Raw genomic sequence first — 17,396 nt, forward strand, 5'->3', positions numbered from 1 at the left:
ATTGCCCCTTCTCATGCGAGGTCACGGTGATCAACAACACGCACACACACACAGACACAGTCACACGCACACACTCACACGCACACACACACACACACACACACACACACACACACACACACACACTAAACTAAACTACAGTTGATAGGTAACATGCAATCAATATTCTTCAACACTGTATATAACCTAGTTAAAATGTGTGGTACGATTACACACCTGAAACACTCGACCAACAACGAAGGCGATCGTGTTTGTGAAACCAACTCTATTTATAGACAGCTGTCACAGTCAGGAGTTTCCTTGGGCTGGGCGAAACCCCATGGTGTTCACACATGTATACTATCTTCTCGCACACAAACTGTGGGCTGAGAATTACCATGTTGCTACCAATTGCTTGCTTTTTGCTGAGTGAAATCTTCCTGCTGTGTGTGTGATTGGCTAGGTTTTCCTCTGTCACTGGCATATATATGACATCACCTTGGAAAGACACAGTTGTTTTCTGTTCCTTCTGCTATTTAAACTAGTAACATACCTTCCACTTTCAGTTCATAGCTAGCTGGTGCATTATTGAAAGCCACAGCTTGTTCTTGTTCCTGCTGTTGTGAAACAAGTCACGTATACTTCTACTTTCATGGCTGTTGTAAGCATGTTCGGTTGTTTTATTTTCACCAACACACTGTGATTCAGCAAGAGAGAAACCATAAAAAACGACATACTCCGAGGATAGTGCGAGATGTTGTAACAAAAGATTAACATTGACTGTTATTCTCATTACCCAGACAAAGAGTTATTGAAGTAAAGTTTGAAGTGAATTTCATGGTATAATACTGCTGTTAATCATGAACCAGTGGATTGGATATACCAGAGAGAAAGTGTTGTCCAGCATGCGGCGAGTTGAAAAGAAGACGTACACTTTTCAATTCTCTTTTCGAGGATTTTCTCCGCATAAGGTAGTAAAACATTTTTTCGTTCATGATTCATACAGATCTGTAAGAAATTATTGAATGAGGAAAAACAGCTCAGATCCTTTATGCAACAAAAACAACAACAAAAAGTACTGACAACCAAAATTCAGATTTAAAGTGCAATTTAGAATAGTCATCTTAGTTTTGTGTGTGTGTGTGGCTAAAATGTTTTACTCTTAGTTTATGTTTGTTTTGTTTGTCTGCAGTTTCTTTGTCACTGGTGTTGGCAGCAGTGGGTGGTAATTTTTGTTTTAAAATGTTTTTGTCCCCGAGTACGCTAGTACTAGGGTCCAGCAGACTTTAATTGTCTGTCTGTGTGTGTGTGTGTCTCGACTTAACAGCTTATTGCTTGGAAACTACTGGGCGCAGTTCGTTCAAAAGTTGACACACTAACTTGATAATAGGTCCGATTGATCGTATTAAAACTTCATAATGTTACCTGGGATCTAAATGCGAAATAAACCACAAAAAAACGACTTGGCGGTGGGAGGAATTTGCGGAGCCACATCCAGCCAGGCAGTCTGATAGAACAGCCGAACGCGTCCCACAGTGACGAGAAATATAGCGTCATAAAAAGATTATGTCACGGTCGAAAGTCTTTGACGTCAATTAATGCATCATCCCTGTAGTCTTTTTCTCTCGCGCGGTCAGGCATGGGAATTGTCCGCCGAACGGCGGATTTCCGCCGAATTTTTTTTTTTGTTCTGCCGAAAATGCAAAAGTGTCCGCTGAAAAAATAAAGGGGGGGAGGCACACAAAAAAAGCACCGGTTACTTTGGCCTTTGCGCAAAATCCCGCGAAAACTTTCCGTACTTTGTTCACGCACTGCTACCGCCCGCCTCAGTTATTGAACTTTTATGTTTGAAAGTAAACCAGATTGCACAGATTGTGTTACAAGTAACATTTTCCTGTTTGTCTCAACAGATCAATTTTTTTACAAATTTAAACCATATAATACATGTATATAATTTTTTCTTCAAAAAAGCAAAAATTGGTACATTTTTGTACTAAAAACTCTGATTCTAAAAACAGAATTTAATGGCAAACTTGGAGCTCAGATGACACCAGATTGCACCATCTGGGTTCTTTGGAGAAAAAATTTTTCCGGGGGGGCATGCCCCCGGACCCCCCTAGTAAGGCTAAGCGCTTCGCGCCGTCGACTTGACGCTTCGCGTCTTCAGTTATAAATTTTCCGCCTTTTTTACATTATTCAATTCCCATGCCTGGCGGTGTGTGTGTGTGTGTTCATTTTGTGCACATGTGTTAGTGTTACTGTTTGTGTGTGTGTGTGTGTGTGTGTGTGCGTGCGTGTGTGTGTGTGTGCGCGTGCGTGTGCATGAGTGTGTGTGTGTGTGAGAGAGAGAGAGAAGGAGAGGGAGAGAGAGGGAGGGAGAGAGAGAGGGGAGAGAGAGAGAGAGAGGAGAGAGAGAGAGAGAGGGAGAGAGAGAAAGGGAGAGAGAGAGAGGGAGAGAGAGAGGGAGAGAGAGAGAGGGAGAGAGAGAGAGGGAGAGAGAGTGTGTGTGTGTGAATGTGTGTGTGCATTTTCACTGTGATCAAATAAAAGAGAAAGGCCAGTCACCACGCACATCCTCGCATGCAATGTATTTATATAGCAAAGGGAATGCCTGTAATTCACACAGAGCAATCAGTTGGTCTTAAACGTGCACAAGACAAAAACTTTCATACTGGGGGAGCGAGCCAGTCTGAAGAGTACTCGGGTCCAGCGCAAGCGTTTTTTTTATTATTGCTGACTATTCTTGAAGGTGATTTGTCATTGCGAAACTAATACAGTCCCTTTTTTGCAGAAAAACCAGAAGAAGTTTCAGAAATTTAAATGTTGTATTTGGTCAAGTACATGTACCGGCACTGCTTATTGTTAAGCCGTAGCCAAGTAGATGTCCGGTTGGTGATATGTCGTTGTCTTTGTGTTGACATGCATGTATGTGCGCACATCTGTTTCCTTGTCAGAGATTTTCTTTGTTAAGCTTAACTGTCACATGATTAATGAGCCAGTGAATCCTAATCTAAGATCATTGTTTTGTAAAACAATGTACTGTGGTGTAATGATATGATGTATCATCCTGACCTCAGGTCAAAATGAGGCGATAGCCGTGGAGCGAGGATTATCAGAATGATGATGTATGTGTAGTTTGACACTCACACACAGACAACACTGTGGAGGCGTGTTTACAAATGATTATACTTGATTAAAAGGTAAGGTTAAACACAAGCACAAAGTAGAGAGTACTGAAGCAATAGACTGCTCACTGTGATTACCCAATATTGACGGACTGTGTGATGATATCTTCTGCTATGGTCTGTCGAGACAGACCAATAGCAGAAGATATCATCACACAGTCAGTCAATGTTAGATATATTGCTAATTCTCTGGACATTTTGTATTTACTGTAAAGAAATTACAAAAGTATTTGTCTCAGTTTTGGCTGTTCCATATCCCTCCCTCTGATTATTATTTCTTTTTGTTCACTCTTTTCTTGTACTTTTCAGTATTTTAAAATGTCTTTCCTTTCAAAAAGTCTTTAGTCACTTGCTCAACTAAATTCTGGGATAATTACATTTTCATATATATTTGTTTGTTTTTAAATTTAGGTGTTTTTGTTTTTGAAGTGGGGAAGCAATAAAGAGGTCGTCGATATCAAAACTGATATCGACGGAAATGTCGTCGATATCACTTTTGCACTGAGCTCAGTTTTGCCCAATTGACCAATGGAAATCCATGTAACATATGAAATAGCAATATAGCTGAAATGCAGACTGCCCCAGAGGCAGGGCAAAGCTGAGGCTGGCTGTGTGGCCAGGCAATATGGATAACCATGACTAGTGAGCAGATATCACCACATGTACCAGGTCATAAGTTACTGTGTGCCCTTTTGTTATCAGCTAGCAGTGACTTAAGTGTTGACTGCATTTTTATAATCTATTGTCGGTGCATAGCTCACCTGCCACAATTATTTATATATACAGACACACACACACAATGGTGCACTAGCAGTTTGAGGACATTGACACTGAAAGCAAGTTGAATGTGATAACTACAGCAGTCTGGTTCTTCAGTCTGAGTACATTGATACTGAACTGTAGGTTCTACTTTTCGGGTCTTCAATTTCTCAGCAGATTAGCTGAGTCAGTGGATTAGTCCAGTCTGTGTTCGTTTGACTCTTTGCAAATTGGTTGTGCTTGGTCTCAGACTTTTAACAATATCTTGGTCAGGATGGACGAATTACTCAAGAAGGTCAGCATACTTTTCAATTTGTTGTGATGATACAGTGAAACCCCGCTTTTAAGATGGGCGGTGATGTAGCTCAGTTGGTAGCGCGCTGGATTTGTATTCAGATGGCCGCTGTCAGCGTGAGTTCGATCCCAGGTTCGGCGGAAATTTATTTCAGAGTCAACTTTGTGTGCAGACTCTCTTCGGTGTCCGAACTCTCCCCCCGTGTACACTACATTGGGTGTGCACGTTAAAGATCCCACGATTGACAAAAGGGTCTTTCCTGGCAAAATTGCTTAGGCACAGTTAATAATTGTCTACCTATACCCGTGTGACTTGGAATAATAGGCCGTGAAAGGTAAATATGCGCCGAAATGGCTGCAATTACTGGCCGTATAAAATTTCATCTCACACGGCATCACTGCAGAGCGCCTAGAACTGTACCCACGGAATATGCGCGATATAACCCTCATTGATTGATTGATTGAAGATCCCCCAGTTTAAAGGCTGCCCTTTTCGTAGCGTTCATTAATCAATTCCTATTGTTTACATGTGCCAATAATGTTATAAAACTGTACCTAAGGGGATATAATAACGATTGGCTGTAGCTTTCGAACACAGGAAAAATGATTTCAGTATTGCAAAGTGGTGTTGATAGTGTCGAATGTAAACAGAACAGTCTCAAAGTGAAAGTGGATGTTTTCCGGAAATTGCGAAGTTAACAAGAATACAGAAAAGCGCGCTTTCCTGCTTAGCACAATACGCTACCGCGCTAATCTGGCGTGTCAATATCACTACGTTTTGCACGTGGAAGGTGAGCGATTTCCTTCACGCGGGGATTGACGAAGCTGTACTGTCTGTGTTGACGGTCTAAAAATAGCCCAAGTCCTGGAGAACTGTTGCTAAACATAGCAATAAACTTTATAAAGAATTAATTATTTCTCGTAATTGGTTAAGGACTTCAAACCTAAAACTTTGCAGGAAGCTTAATTTATACATCCCCGCAACGATGGGAACAGCCCTGGAAGTAAGTAAAATGATTAAATAGGACTATGTCAGCCTTTAAGACTCCCTTCTTTTTAAGACCCTGTTTTCACAGATGTTCTGTTCCTAACCTCTGTAAATGTACCCCCATTTTAAGACTCCCTCCTTTTTAAGACCCAATTTTCTTATATTTTTGAAGGTCGTAAAAGGGGGTTCCACTGTACTGAGGTTTCACATCTGTGGTTCTAAAAAAGTCCTTTTAAAAAGTCTGTGGTCTACTTAAAGTTATTGTAAGACATTGTGCCTGCAAACATTTCAGGAACATCCCCCCCATGAACCATCGGACTTGGTCCTCCAGTAAATGGTGTGCTCACTGATAGAATGATATCAGGGATAGGATGAGACTCAAAGTTTGCTTTTGTTGTTGTAAGACACTGGGAGTGTTTGAAGGACAAAAGTGCGTCTATTACTGGGGAGTTTGTCATTTCATCAAATGTTATTGTGATGCACAAGTATAATTTCGGAATTTTTCCATTCTGTGTTGTGTGCTTGGGTCTGTGCGGGCTTCTCCTGTGTGTATACATGTACCATGCATACGCACACGCATGTTCACTCACATGCGTGCACAACATGCACGCGCACACACACACAAGAACACACACACACACAGTGACACATACACACACACACACACACACACACACAAACACACACTCATAAATGCAGTGACAGTTACAACTTACATAGTCAAAGATGTTTAACAATCCTTCCTTCATATGTTCACAGGATTCCTCTGACAGTGGTGTTGATGGAGCCATGGGCAACAACTCCAGCGGACCAACCCCCGCTGTTTACTACTCCCCGCAGTACGGGGTGGCGCTCGGCGGCAAAGGATTGTCACCACGGCAACAGATGCATGTGGTGGCCGACAAGGTCCGCATGCGCAGGCTGGGCACACGACAGAAACCTGTGCGCAAGTTCACGGCTGATAGAGACAGTAAACCTAACAGAGGGGCCGACCTGAGCCCGTCGCTGTATGAAACCAACATCAGGGATTCTTTCTACTCCACAGCTGAATCAGGGTTCGAAACCTTGCCAGAATGTAATGAGGAAGACGACGATGATATAGATGAGAAGAGGGAGGTGAGCCTGTCCCTCAAGGAGAATTACTCGATGTCATCGCTGAAGGATAGGAACGACCGCTACTTCTCATCTTCCAGCGCGGAGGAGCACACGAGCTCCAGTCCGTCAGCGGGTAAAACAGTGGTGGAAGTGTCCATATCATGTAATGATGATAACACCACTGCTTCAGATTTGCCTGCTGTTAGGACGGAGCTGGTTTCCTCGTCCAAGTCTTCCCCTGCACACAAAGGAGTCCGAATACCAGACGCACATCTGCTCTCTGCCAAAAAGTTCCACAGTTACTCCAACAGTGAGGATTACGATTACGATCCTTCCCTGGAGTACTCAGAGTCGATTCGGAGCTTCAACAGCAGTGGGGAGGAGTGGAGCGGGGAGGAAGAAGAAAAGGATGTGTACCCCTTCCCTCCCTCCAACAGTGCTATGACGGACAGCCAATTCCGGCAGTCGCTCATGCAGAGAATACGAGAGTGGTCCATGTTTGCTGAGGAATATGGGAAGTCACGGTCCCCGACGCCAGAATGTGCGTCACCACAGCCGCGGTACATGCGACGCAGCCACAGTTTGGATCGTCACATCGGTGAGCCGGCAATGATGCCGGAAGTGGACATGTCCTCCTCAGAGCCCATACAGGGGGAGGACTGCACCATCAAGAACCTGGAGTGTCTAGAGACAGAGTTTCACGACATTCAGGGCGAGTTTGAGTCCATAACCTCCAAGCTGCACGAGCTTATAGAACGTGGAACGAAAGAGGACGGACCTCAGCAACAATCGCCTGCAAAGTCCAGCCCCTCTCATCTACACCACCCCCCTCATCGGACAAGTAGACTTAGCGGGAACACCCACACCTCCCCTCACCATCGCCCAAGGACTAAGTGGGAACGCATGCCCAGTCTGTCGCGTTCGGACTCCAGTCGCAGCTCCCGAGCGAGCAGCGTGGAGTTCTCGTGGGACTGCGGGGAGGTGGGTGCAGGGGGGGAAGTGGTGGGCACCAGGGAAGTGTCGGCCGCTGAATCATCGCAAGGAGTTGTGGGGCCGGGCGGAGACTCTGGGGATCTGTCGCTGGAGGTAGATGCAGAGTTGGTTGGAGGAGAGGGTGAGTCCTGAGCTGAAGATTGAGTGTGCGTGTATCTGTGTTTGTGTGCAAATGTGTGCATGTGTTTTAAACTTCTAGCTATGTATACGTGTGTGTGTGTGTGTTATTGTCAGTGTCATTGTGTGAGTGTCTTTTCACTTGACTCAATGTACGGGTGACTATTGAGTCATATATGCCTGCAAGGAAATCTAAAGACAGTAGTCATTGATGTTGGGCTCACTTGAATGTGTTTGTAAAGATGGGATGAATCGTCTCTTTTCAATAGATAGTGTCTTCATTTCATTTTGCCAGAATTGTGCTGGAAATATGACCCTTGGAATGCACTGAACATTTCCAGCTCATAAATTGTGAAATCTTAACGGTTAGGGTTCAATGCAAGAAAATCTGTTAAAATGAAATTTTTGCTACTATGGTGTCATTTATGCTGTAGTATGCTGATAAATATATATTTGTTTTCAGAACTAATCCTAAACACGCTTTCCCTTTTCATGTGCAGAAGAATGTTCATGTAAAGTTAACAACATAGGGGAGGCTTTTTCCATCACTGACTATGCAGAGAGTGAATGGAAAGGGGACACACCAAAGGCCAAAACCATCAAGCAGGTAAACGTTTGCAAAGGATATGTTCAGTATTTTACTCTCTGTTTTAACTTTTAAATCTTAGCTAATGAAGCTGCTATAGATAAGGGGAGACAACTAATGACACCACCAAAGGCCAAAACCATCAAGCAGGTAAACGTTTGCAAAGGATATGTTCAGTATTTTACTCTGTTTTAACTTTTAAATCTTAGCTAAAGAAACTGCGGTAGGTTAGGGGAGACAACTACTGACAGATGCCGGTTTTGTGTGATGAATTCTTTTTGTCTAGTTGAAGTTGTGGGTGTAATACTAATCAAGAAGTGGTTTGAATTGCCAGAATACTTATATAAAACATTGATTTCAGTTTTCTTATATTGCCCCAAATGACAAGTTTGGATGTGCACCTAATGGTAAATGTCATAATCTCATATATGTCTTTCTTTTAGTTCACCTGGAAGAAATCTTGACAATAGTCATAATTATTGCTTTGAAAGTCGGGAGTATAGTTCTTCGTTGTGAAACTGAAAGTTGTGAGAAATTGTTGGTTTTGAAGCTTGTTCCTCAATCTTCATCTTCTGCCTCTGTGCGTAATGCTAGGACCGTATTTCTATGCGGATCTGCATTAAATATACTTTTTTTCTGTCAATCTAAACACATAAAATGGCCCGTTTTTCATATCCAAATTATAAAAATTTCTCAGTTCCGGAGGGGCCCCCCAACCTTAGCCCTCCCTCCAATAGGAATTTTCGTTACTACCTTGATATAATGAAGATTGTGAAGCAAAGCAGGAATTTACAAACCATTGACTGTTTATTCATTATTTTTCAGGGCTACTTCTCCATACCTGAGCTGTTCCACTGCCAGGGTCTGCGGCAGGTGAGGGGAGACAACTACTGCGCCCTACGGAGCACACTCTTTCAGATCCTGGTAGGAGGCCACAGGGTCACGCGACGATGGCCAGGGCTTATTTCCATAGTGGACCGACTGCACGAGCTGAACGCTGACAGTACCTCAGGGCTCCAAGAATGGAATTTTGCTGGACGTGTGGCTTGGGAAGGAGAGGATGACAAGTTCAGCAAAATCACACACTGTGTGCTGTCCCTGTATGCCACAGTGAGTGTTTGTATTATTCAGTGTGTGCAGTAGTGCCTTTGTCTCTGTGTGTTGCAGGGGTGTCGTTTGGGTCGGCCCTTCGGCCAATCGCCGATTTTTTTTTACTTTGGCCGAAACTTTCATGTCCTTATCTGCCAAATGTCCGAAGAGTATTCGCCTAAATCGACCAAAGTTTGTCCATTTTTTTTGTATTGGTCAGGCTTTGATTGCTAAAACTGCTGCCGATGTACTTAGTCAACTGACTGACGTTTATTTCCTTCGCGAATACCAAAAACGAAACATCATTCAGGGCCTCACATCCATGAGAGGTAGCATAAGACAAATGTCCTGGCCAATGTAAAAGTGATAGGACATTTGTCCTGAACAAAAACAAATCAATAGGACATTTTTTTCCCGTAACAAAACGTAAATATGATTAAACTTGACTAGTTTCTTGGCACGAGGGTAAAAGAACAAAAATACTTTTCTTGGCAAAAAGTGAGCAGCTTTGACTGCCACAGCTGCCCCCTTTTCTTGTTTTGTCAGCTGTCGGGTTTCAACTACAGTGAAAACTGTCAAATACGGTCACTGGACTTAGCGGACACTCGCAGAATACGGACAGTCAGTCTCGGCACGGACTGCTTTACACTGTAAAACACCTGTACGTTACGGCCACCTCGGCATTACGGACGCGGACACGTATTTTGGGTCCATAATAAGTGTGTGCGGCCAGATCAAAGGCATTGTGATAGCTGGGTGGCCTTGTTAAAAGACACGACCTTCTTCCCAGGGGTCAATGACCCAGTTTTTGCCATGAGAGGTGGTTCCCCTGTCATATCTGAGAGAGGAAACACTTCCTGCATGGGGGTCAGTGACCGGTCAGTGACCGAGTTTAACAGAGTGGAAATCTGTGTGTGCGGCCAGATCAAAGGCAGGGCAGTACCTAGTAGCTGAAACATGCATTATCACAAGTTTTTAAACTCAGGCATGGTACTGAAGGAATGGCAGTTTCAGCTGAAATAAAGCCGGGGGTCCAGGGGGCCGCTCAGGCGACTTTTTACTAATTCAAATGTGTTTAGTGCCCTCTCCTTGAAGCTGAGAGGGATATAAGTGAAAGATAACAAGGCTTGAGTAAGAAAAAATAATAATCTCAAGTCAATCAGCAGATTGTTTTTGTTTTTTTTTCGGATTTTCGTTTTTGAGAGTACCATGCCTGAAACTTGTTTTACAACAGTCAATATTAAATGTTTCTCTATTTAATCTAAACAGCTTCTGTTTTTCTTATAAATGTACATGTACATGTGCAGTACTCTCTCTCTCTCTCTCAACTTGACTTTGTCGCGTTTACTTGCACCTGTCTAATAAGGACACCTGCAGAATAAGGACACTTTTGTCTGGTCCCAAGGGTGTCCTTATTTGACAGGTTTTACTGTATCTCCTTGTCTCTCTGGAGAGATGGCACAAGCACACTAACAGCATGGTCTTTGGTTTCTTGATGATCGGTAAGGGCCGATTTGCGAACGGTTGGAACAGCAAAACATAAGTTTCCTCTCTGGGTCATGCGACATCCACGGGAATGATGTCGCCCAGCTTGACTGAGACGAAGTTACGCGTGGGGGTGAGGGAGGGGGTAGTGTCTTTCTTCGGCTCTGATGTTTGACTATCGCGATCGACATTCTCACCTGGGCGATCGGGCTCTAACTGCTCTGGGGCTGGAGGAAGCTCAGTTTCCGTGCTACTGACAGATGATGAGGGAAGGGACTTGAAGTGTAATTTCTTCTGTCCCTTTTCTGGGATCGCGGTTTTCGTTTGTTATTTTCGGGAAAAGCGCGAAGGGAGGCAACTCTCAACTGGCTTCAAGCATTCCGAGTTGCGAGCCTTGGAAACTCTTTGGTACTAGAGGCACAAAGTATCTAATTTCGTCTGCTACACATCGCTTCGCAATACATCGATAACATAGCATTCAAACTACTGTAAATTAAGAAGTACTGACGATGTCCGGATCAAATGATAGAATAATCGGACATTGACCACTTTGTGACAAAAACAATAGGACATTTGTCCTCCTGCATGAAAAATGTATAGGACATTTGGAAAAAATATCCTCATATGTCCGATGTCCGACGTGGATGTGAGGCCCTGATCATTGTTTTGAATGGAAGCCATTGCCAAAAAATATAGATGCCAGAGTGGTTTCCCTTGGACAAGGGAAACCACACTCTCATCGTTTGCATTCGCGATAGTTTATCAGTCAGTCAGTGCTTTCGATTTGGATTTGAACATCATGTCGCAACCAAAAAGAAAAAAACTAAAATGGCCAAGGTTTGCTACCCTTCGCCAAGGTAAGTGATTCCGGACAAAATGACAGGAACACCGCAAATGTGGACAGTGTCAGTGTGAGTGGTAGTAGTGTTGTCGAGTCGATCGAAGCAGACGACATAGCAGACGATAGTCACCGCGAATCGAAATCTGCTGAGCCAGAGAATGAAAAGCATCCTCCAAATCGTGGTTTCCAAGCAAAATGGCTCACCCTACACGTTTTTTGAGTCACTTGAGAAAAAGTGACTCTATGTAATCGGTCAGTGTTAGTCTGTCCGGCCGGCCGTCCGGCCGGCCGTCCGGCCGGCCGGCCGTCCGTAGACACCACCTTAACGTTGGACTTTTCTCGGAAACTATCAAAGCGATCCGGCTCATATTTTGTTTAGTCGTGACCTCCAATGACCTCTACACTTTAACGATGGTTTCGTTGACCTTTGACCTTTTTCAAGGTCACAGGTCAGCGTCAAAGGAAAAATTAGACATTTTATATCTTTGACAAAGTTCATCGGATGTGATTGAAACTTTGTAGGATTATTCTTTACATCAAAGTATTTACATCTGTAGCCTTTTACGAACGTTATCAGAAAAACAAGGGAGATAACTAGCCTTTTCTGTTCGGCAACACACAACTTAACGTTGGGCTTTTCTCGGAAACTATAAAAGTGACCGGGCTCAAATTTTATGTGAACGTGACTCCCAGTGACCTCTACACTTTGACGTCTGCTTTGGTGACCTTTGACCTTTTTCAAGGTCACAGGTATGTCTTGAAGGAAAAAAATTGAAATATCATATCTCTGAAACTATTCATCGGATTTGATTCAAACTTTATAGGATTATTCTTTACATGAAATTATTTACATCTGTATTGTGTTGTGAATAGCAATTTCTTCCTGTCCATCTGATGCCTCATATAATATTCAGAACTGCGAAAGTGACTCGATCGAGCGTTTGCTCTTCTTGTTTTTATTGGTGTTTAGGTTTACCAGTCATGTTTCCCAAGGCTTGTCAAGATTAGCACAAGATTGGAAGAGTTTTACTTTCAAGAAATTAAAGTTAAAGGTTTGAAAAAGTTTCAGAGAACTGGTGTCTGATTTAGTTAAATCAGCAAAGCTGATTGTTTCAGTTGCAGTACTTACGCAACATATAATCCAGGGGCGGATTAGAGGGGGTGTTACAGGGGTTACTAACGTTAAAAGAAATAATGAGTGGCTGCTGACATCAGTTGATCATGGTTAAAATCAAGGATAAGCCACAAATTGAATATAAAATAGCTAAAATTCTTCAGCTTCAGGGGGGCTTTGCCCCCCAGACCATCCAACGGGACCCTGGACCCCAGTTTGCACCCCCCCCCCTCCTCTGGCTTAACTGCTCCAACCCTGTAATCTGTGTTCCTAAGACAATGATTGTATGTATTGGTGTTCCCCTCTTGAGTCTTGTGCTTCAATGTTGCGGTGACTTTGTGTGAGCCAAAATAATAGCCGAACATTTTCCAAGATGTCCTAAAGCTTTCTGACAGTTTCGGACAAATGTCCCAACATGAAAATGTCTAGCAACACCCCTGGTGTTGTTGTGTCAGTGATTTGTTAGAGAAAGTGTCGGCCTCCGTTTCTGTCTTTAAGTCTCTGTCAACCTTTGGCTGTTTTTTCCCATGGATAGATCAAGTATCAAATCAGTACTCCTGTCCGTCACGTAGTCCAGATGTTTTTCTTGGAGAGTGAGTCAGATATATATACAGTGTTTAAACTCTGCTCTGGCTTCAAATTAAATCACGCAGAGTAATTTCAAAGCCATTTTTGTACGTGCTGAAGATGATGAATAGTGTACACAAAAACAAAAACAAAAAAGTCACTCAGACCTACAATCTGTTTAAAATGATGCTGTCATTCTTCGTTGACTTTATACCAATAGTCTCCTGTCCGCCCAGCCGACCTTCCCCTTGACCCTGCTTTTGACCTCGATGTTTGATGCCCCCGCAAGGGGCACGGTACTCTCTAAGCACCCAAAACCTCAAAGAGAGATAACTGGCGGAAACCTTCCTATTGTAGTCTCCTGTCCGCCCAGCCGACCTTCCTCTTGACCCTGCTTGTGACCTCGATGTTTGATGCCCCCGCAAGGGGCATGGTACTCTGTAAGCACCCAAAACCTCAAAGAGATAACTGGCGGAAACCTTCCTATTACAGAGAATCATTTTTATATGAACATTTTTTAGTAAATAGAACTCAAGTTACATAGTTAGGAATTCATGTAGATTTGTTTTTGTACAAAGCCTTTGTTTGATTTTTAAATTACCACATCACTTTGCCCATCCCTCCAACAGATAGAGGAGATGTGCGCACTACCATCAGAAGAAGAGCGCTTGGCGAGGACGCTCAGCCTGCTGAACACCAGTCAGCGATTCGACATCGAGCTGATGGAGGGACTCAAGCTCATGATGCTGTTCCGAGCCAACGACCTTCAGCGTGACATGAAGGAGGAGGCTGATGTGCCAACCTTCGCCTGGTTGATGTTCGCCCGAGACACCTCGCCTGACGTCGTCAGCTTCGTGAAGAACCACCTTAACTGTGTTGGGGACTCGGCTGGTATAGACCAGGTAAAGCAGTGCGGATTTTTAGGGTCTTCGCTTTTTGTGAAAGTGGTGGGCTTAAAAAAAAAAAAAAAAAGGTTAATCTGGGGGGGGCACATTTTCTGGAAGGTCGGCCAAACAGTATTTTACCAGCCATGTTCCGATATGTTACAAAATATGTCAAGATTCTGTTAACGGTGATAGCGAAATGAGGTTTACACCGTTTGTCTTAACAGTAAAGTTTCAATGTAAAGTTTAATGACCAAGCTGAAGTAGACACTTTTCTTTTTCTACTGTTGTGTTTAAACTTACCTTTTTCTTTTGTAGAGATAGCTACTGTGTAATCATAGCATGTACATATGTGAATACTGTTCTTTCATGAGACTGAATGAAGAAGTTGCAATAACAAGTTTTGATTTTTTTTTTACACAGGTGGAGATGTGTCTACTGGGGCACTGCCTTGGAGTCAAAATACGCGTCGCTCGACTGGACCATCACGGACAGCAGGAATTTGACTGCACCTTCCCCGACGAGGCCCCGGAAGACTGGCCGTCAGCCTGTCTGCTGGCAGAAGATGATCGCCACTACAACGTGCCTGTTGCATGAGAGTGTGTCCTCCACCTTCTGTGTGCTTGTGTGCGTCATTGTTACCTGCAAGCCAGCTAGCAAGCGTAACGGCTGTGATAGAACGTACGCCAGTCTTATCTGCATGGTGTGCTTTTAGCCCCTACAGTGGGAAGGAAAAACTCAGAGAAATACAACAATAGTCATGCACACCAATCACACCCCAAGATCTCTTTTTTTTGTTTTTTGTAACAGCGAACATTTTGAGTGTGCTCGATACATGAATGTGAATATTCTTGAGGGTGTAAAAAGTCCAGGTATTTAAAGCTGAATGCTCTTGGAGTATTCAAAAGCACAAAACTAATAGAGTTCTTTGTGTTTAGCCTGAAAAGCCTGTGGTGACACTGACAGTCACTCATTCTCTATGTGAAGTTTAAACATGTGATCAGATGGTAAAGACCCCAGTAAGAGACGTTTCTCCATGCAGTCAGTTGTGAGCACAATCAGTCGAATTCAAATCTGACTCTGATGACAAGTCATTGTTTTCAGGTATGATCATTAATGCATTTATGATACCTGCAAAAAGATGTTGGAACCAGTGAACTGAAAAATCTGCATGATGATAACTGGATACATCTGATAGAAATGGTGATTGCAGATTGTTGGTTGCTGTGAATTTCTGTACAGCTCTCAGCTTGTGCGCATATTCTAATAGGTCCAAGCATGATGGTGTTCACAATTCGGTGATGGTGCTTTGTAGTAGGAAGCTACGTGGTTGAGAGCCGGTGTTGGACGTTACTCTCTTAAAAATGAAAATCAAACGGTGAAAGTGCAAAGGCAAAGGGCAGGACACTCTCTGCCTTCAGTACTACAGAGTTGCCAAGGTTGAGAATATATTCTATCACTGCTGTATGTCGTAGTGTTAGCGTTTGATTCTTAGAAAGCTTGGGCAGAACGTGTTCATAATCAACTGCCAAATAGACCTGTGTTTGTCTGTTTGTTTGTTTGTTACTTTAAATATTTTTTCTTTACAAATTTTGGATATTTTTTTCATTCAGTTAAATTTCCTGTCAGTTTATTTCTGCTTGGACAAAAGACTGCCCTGGTTTGCTGTACATTAGAGTGTGATGTGAAAGTAGAGAGCATAGAGTGAGAGGCAGTGAACTGACATGGCTCTGTGCAAACCTACAGTGTTCATTGTATTGTGAGTGGCTGTAGCGGCACAATGCCCAGGTCTGTCAGTTCTGTGGCAGTGTCATATGTCACCATGTCTGTCATGTCAAACAAGTTGTGTCTGTCAGTGTCACTTCTCGGAGAGTCAAAATGGTCGACTCTGTTTAACTTTGGCATGACTTGGGGAGTACAGAGAAGGATTTGCTTGACAGGTTTGCAGCGGGGCGGGAATATAGCTCAGTTGGTAGCGCGCTGGATTTGTATTCAGTTGGCCGCTGTCAGCGCGAGTTCGATCCCAGGTTCGGCGGAAATTTATTTCACAGAGTCAACTTTGTGTGCAGACTCTCTTCGGTGTCCGAACCACCCCCCGTGTATACTACATTGGGTGTGCACGTTAAAGATCCCACGATTGACAAAAGGGTCTTTCCTGGCAAAATTGCTTAGGCACAGTTAATAATTGTCTACCATACCCGTGTGACTTGGAATAAGGCCGTGAAAGGTAAATATGCGCCGACATGGCTGCAATTTACTGGCCGTATAAAATTTCATCTCACACGGCATCACTGCAGAGCGCCTAGAACTGTACCCACGGAATATGCGCGATATAAGCCTCATTGATTGATTGATTGATTAAGTCAGCAAGGGTTTCAGTATAGTACAGGTAGATCATCAACAACAAGAACAAAATAAAAACTGATATAAGTGAGAGAAAATATTACCAGCCCTGCTGTAATAGCTTTTCTTTAGAATTTTCTTTTTCATTTCACTTCAAGCTTCATTGTGACATTATCAGGGACATTGTGCGAAATAGGAGAGGGGAGGTAATTGATGGTTGCTTCAGTTGTGTATGATGACATATCAACAATATGTAGTTTCCTTTGTCACAAGTATTCATTTTCATTTTTGCACACATGCTGAAAGGGTGCCTTCATCTTGCTGAGTTGCAAATCATTAGCAGCCATTTTCTATTTTTATGATGAAAGTGCAGGGATAGGACTGGCCGGGGTTGACATGAAAAAGTTAACTGGGGCTGGCCTCCCCTCTTCAAACGTCCCTTGAAGCTAAGAAATTTCTCTACTCTGGACATCTTAAATCTTCTTTTTATGTGTTTGACATGGACAAAAAAAGGCGAATTTATGCGAAGCAGCATACAATTAATTCCCATTTCTGGACATCATAAATCTTCTTTTTTTATGTGTCTGAGATGGACAGAAAAAGCGAATGTATGCGGATCAGCCTACAATTCCCATCCCTGAAAATGCCTATGTTAAACAGAGTCGACCTGATCTCTTGAAGTCTTCCAGCAGTGGGCACAATGCGGTCTAACTACCAGCCAACATAGTTACTAAAACAGTGGAACCCCCCTTTTCACCCCCCCCCCCCAATTTAAGACTCTCTCCTTTTTGAGACCCTGTTTTCTCAGACCTTGCATTCATACCCTCTGTAAATGTACCCCCATTTTAAGCCTCCCTGCTTTTTAAGACCTGATTTTCTTAGATTTTTGGAGGTCTTAAAAGGGGGGTTCCACTGTACCACCAACAGTGTGAGGACCAATTGTTACATGTATCAACATTTTATTCTCCCACTGTCCCAGTCAGTGAGGGGGAAAATACTTGTTATATTCTTATCACAGTGAAGTTGGTCATATTCTTTTCGTTGTGAAGTGTAAAACAAGTCGCGTAAGGCGAAATT

General features: G+C 43.1%; 1 protein-coding gene across 2 annotated transcripts in view; it reads left to right on the top strand.

The window, feature by feature from the left end:
* Positions 1 to 16,334, top strand: part of LOC138971393 (uncharacterized) — a 36,764-nt gene extending 20,430 nt beyond the window's left edge. For both annotated transcript variants that reach the window (XM_070344120.1, XM_070344121.1), the window contains 5 exons: positions 5,965 to 7,414; positions 7,911 to 8,017; positions 8,822 to 9,106; positions 13,722 to 13,994; positions 14,400 to 16,334. In XM_070344120.1, the coding sequence (XP_070200221.1) occupies positions 5,965 to 7,414; positions 7,911 to 8,017; positions 8,822 to 9,106; positions 13,722 to 13,994; positions 14,400 to 14,573 (2,289 nt within the window). In that variant the 3' untranslated portion in view covers positions 14,574 to 16,334. The remainder of the gene's footprint in view (positions 1 to 5,964; positions 7,415 to 7,910; positions 8,018 to 8,821; positions 9,107 to 13,721; positions 13,995 to 14,399) is intronic.
* The last annotated feature ends 1,062 nt before the right edge of the window (positions 16,335 to 17,396 follow it).

Source organism: Littorina saxatilis, linkage group LG7 (genome assembly GCF_037325665.1).
Source record: "Littorina saxatilis isolate snail1 linkage group LG7, US_GU_Lsax_2.0, whole genome shotgun sequence".
Lineage (NCBI taxonomy): Eukaryota > Metazoa > Mollusca > Gastropoda > Littorinimorpha > Littorinidae > Littorina > Littorina saxatilis.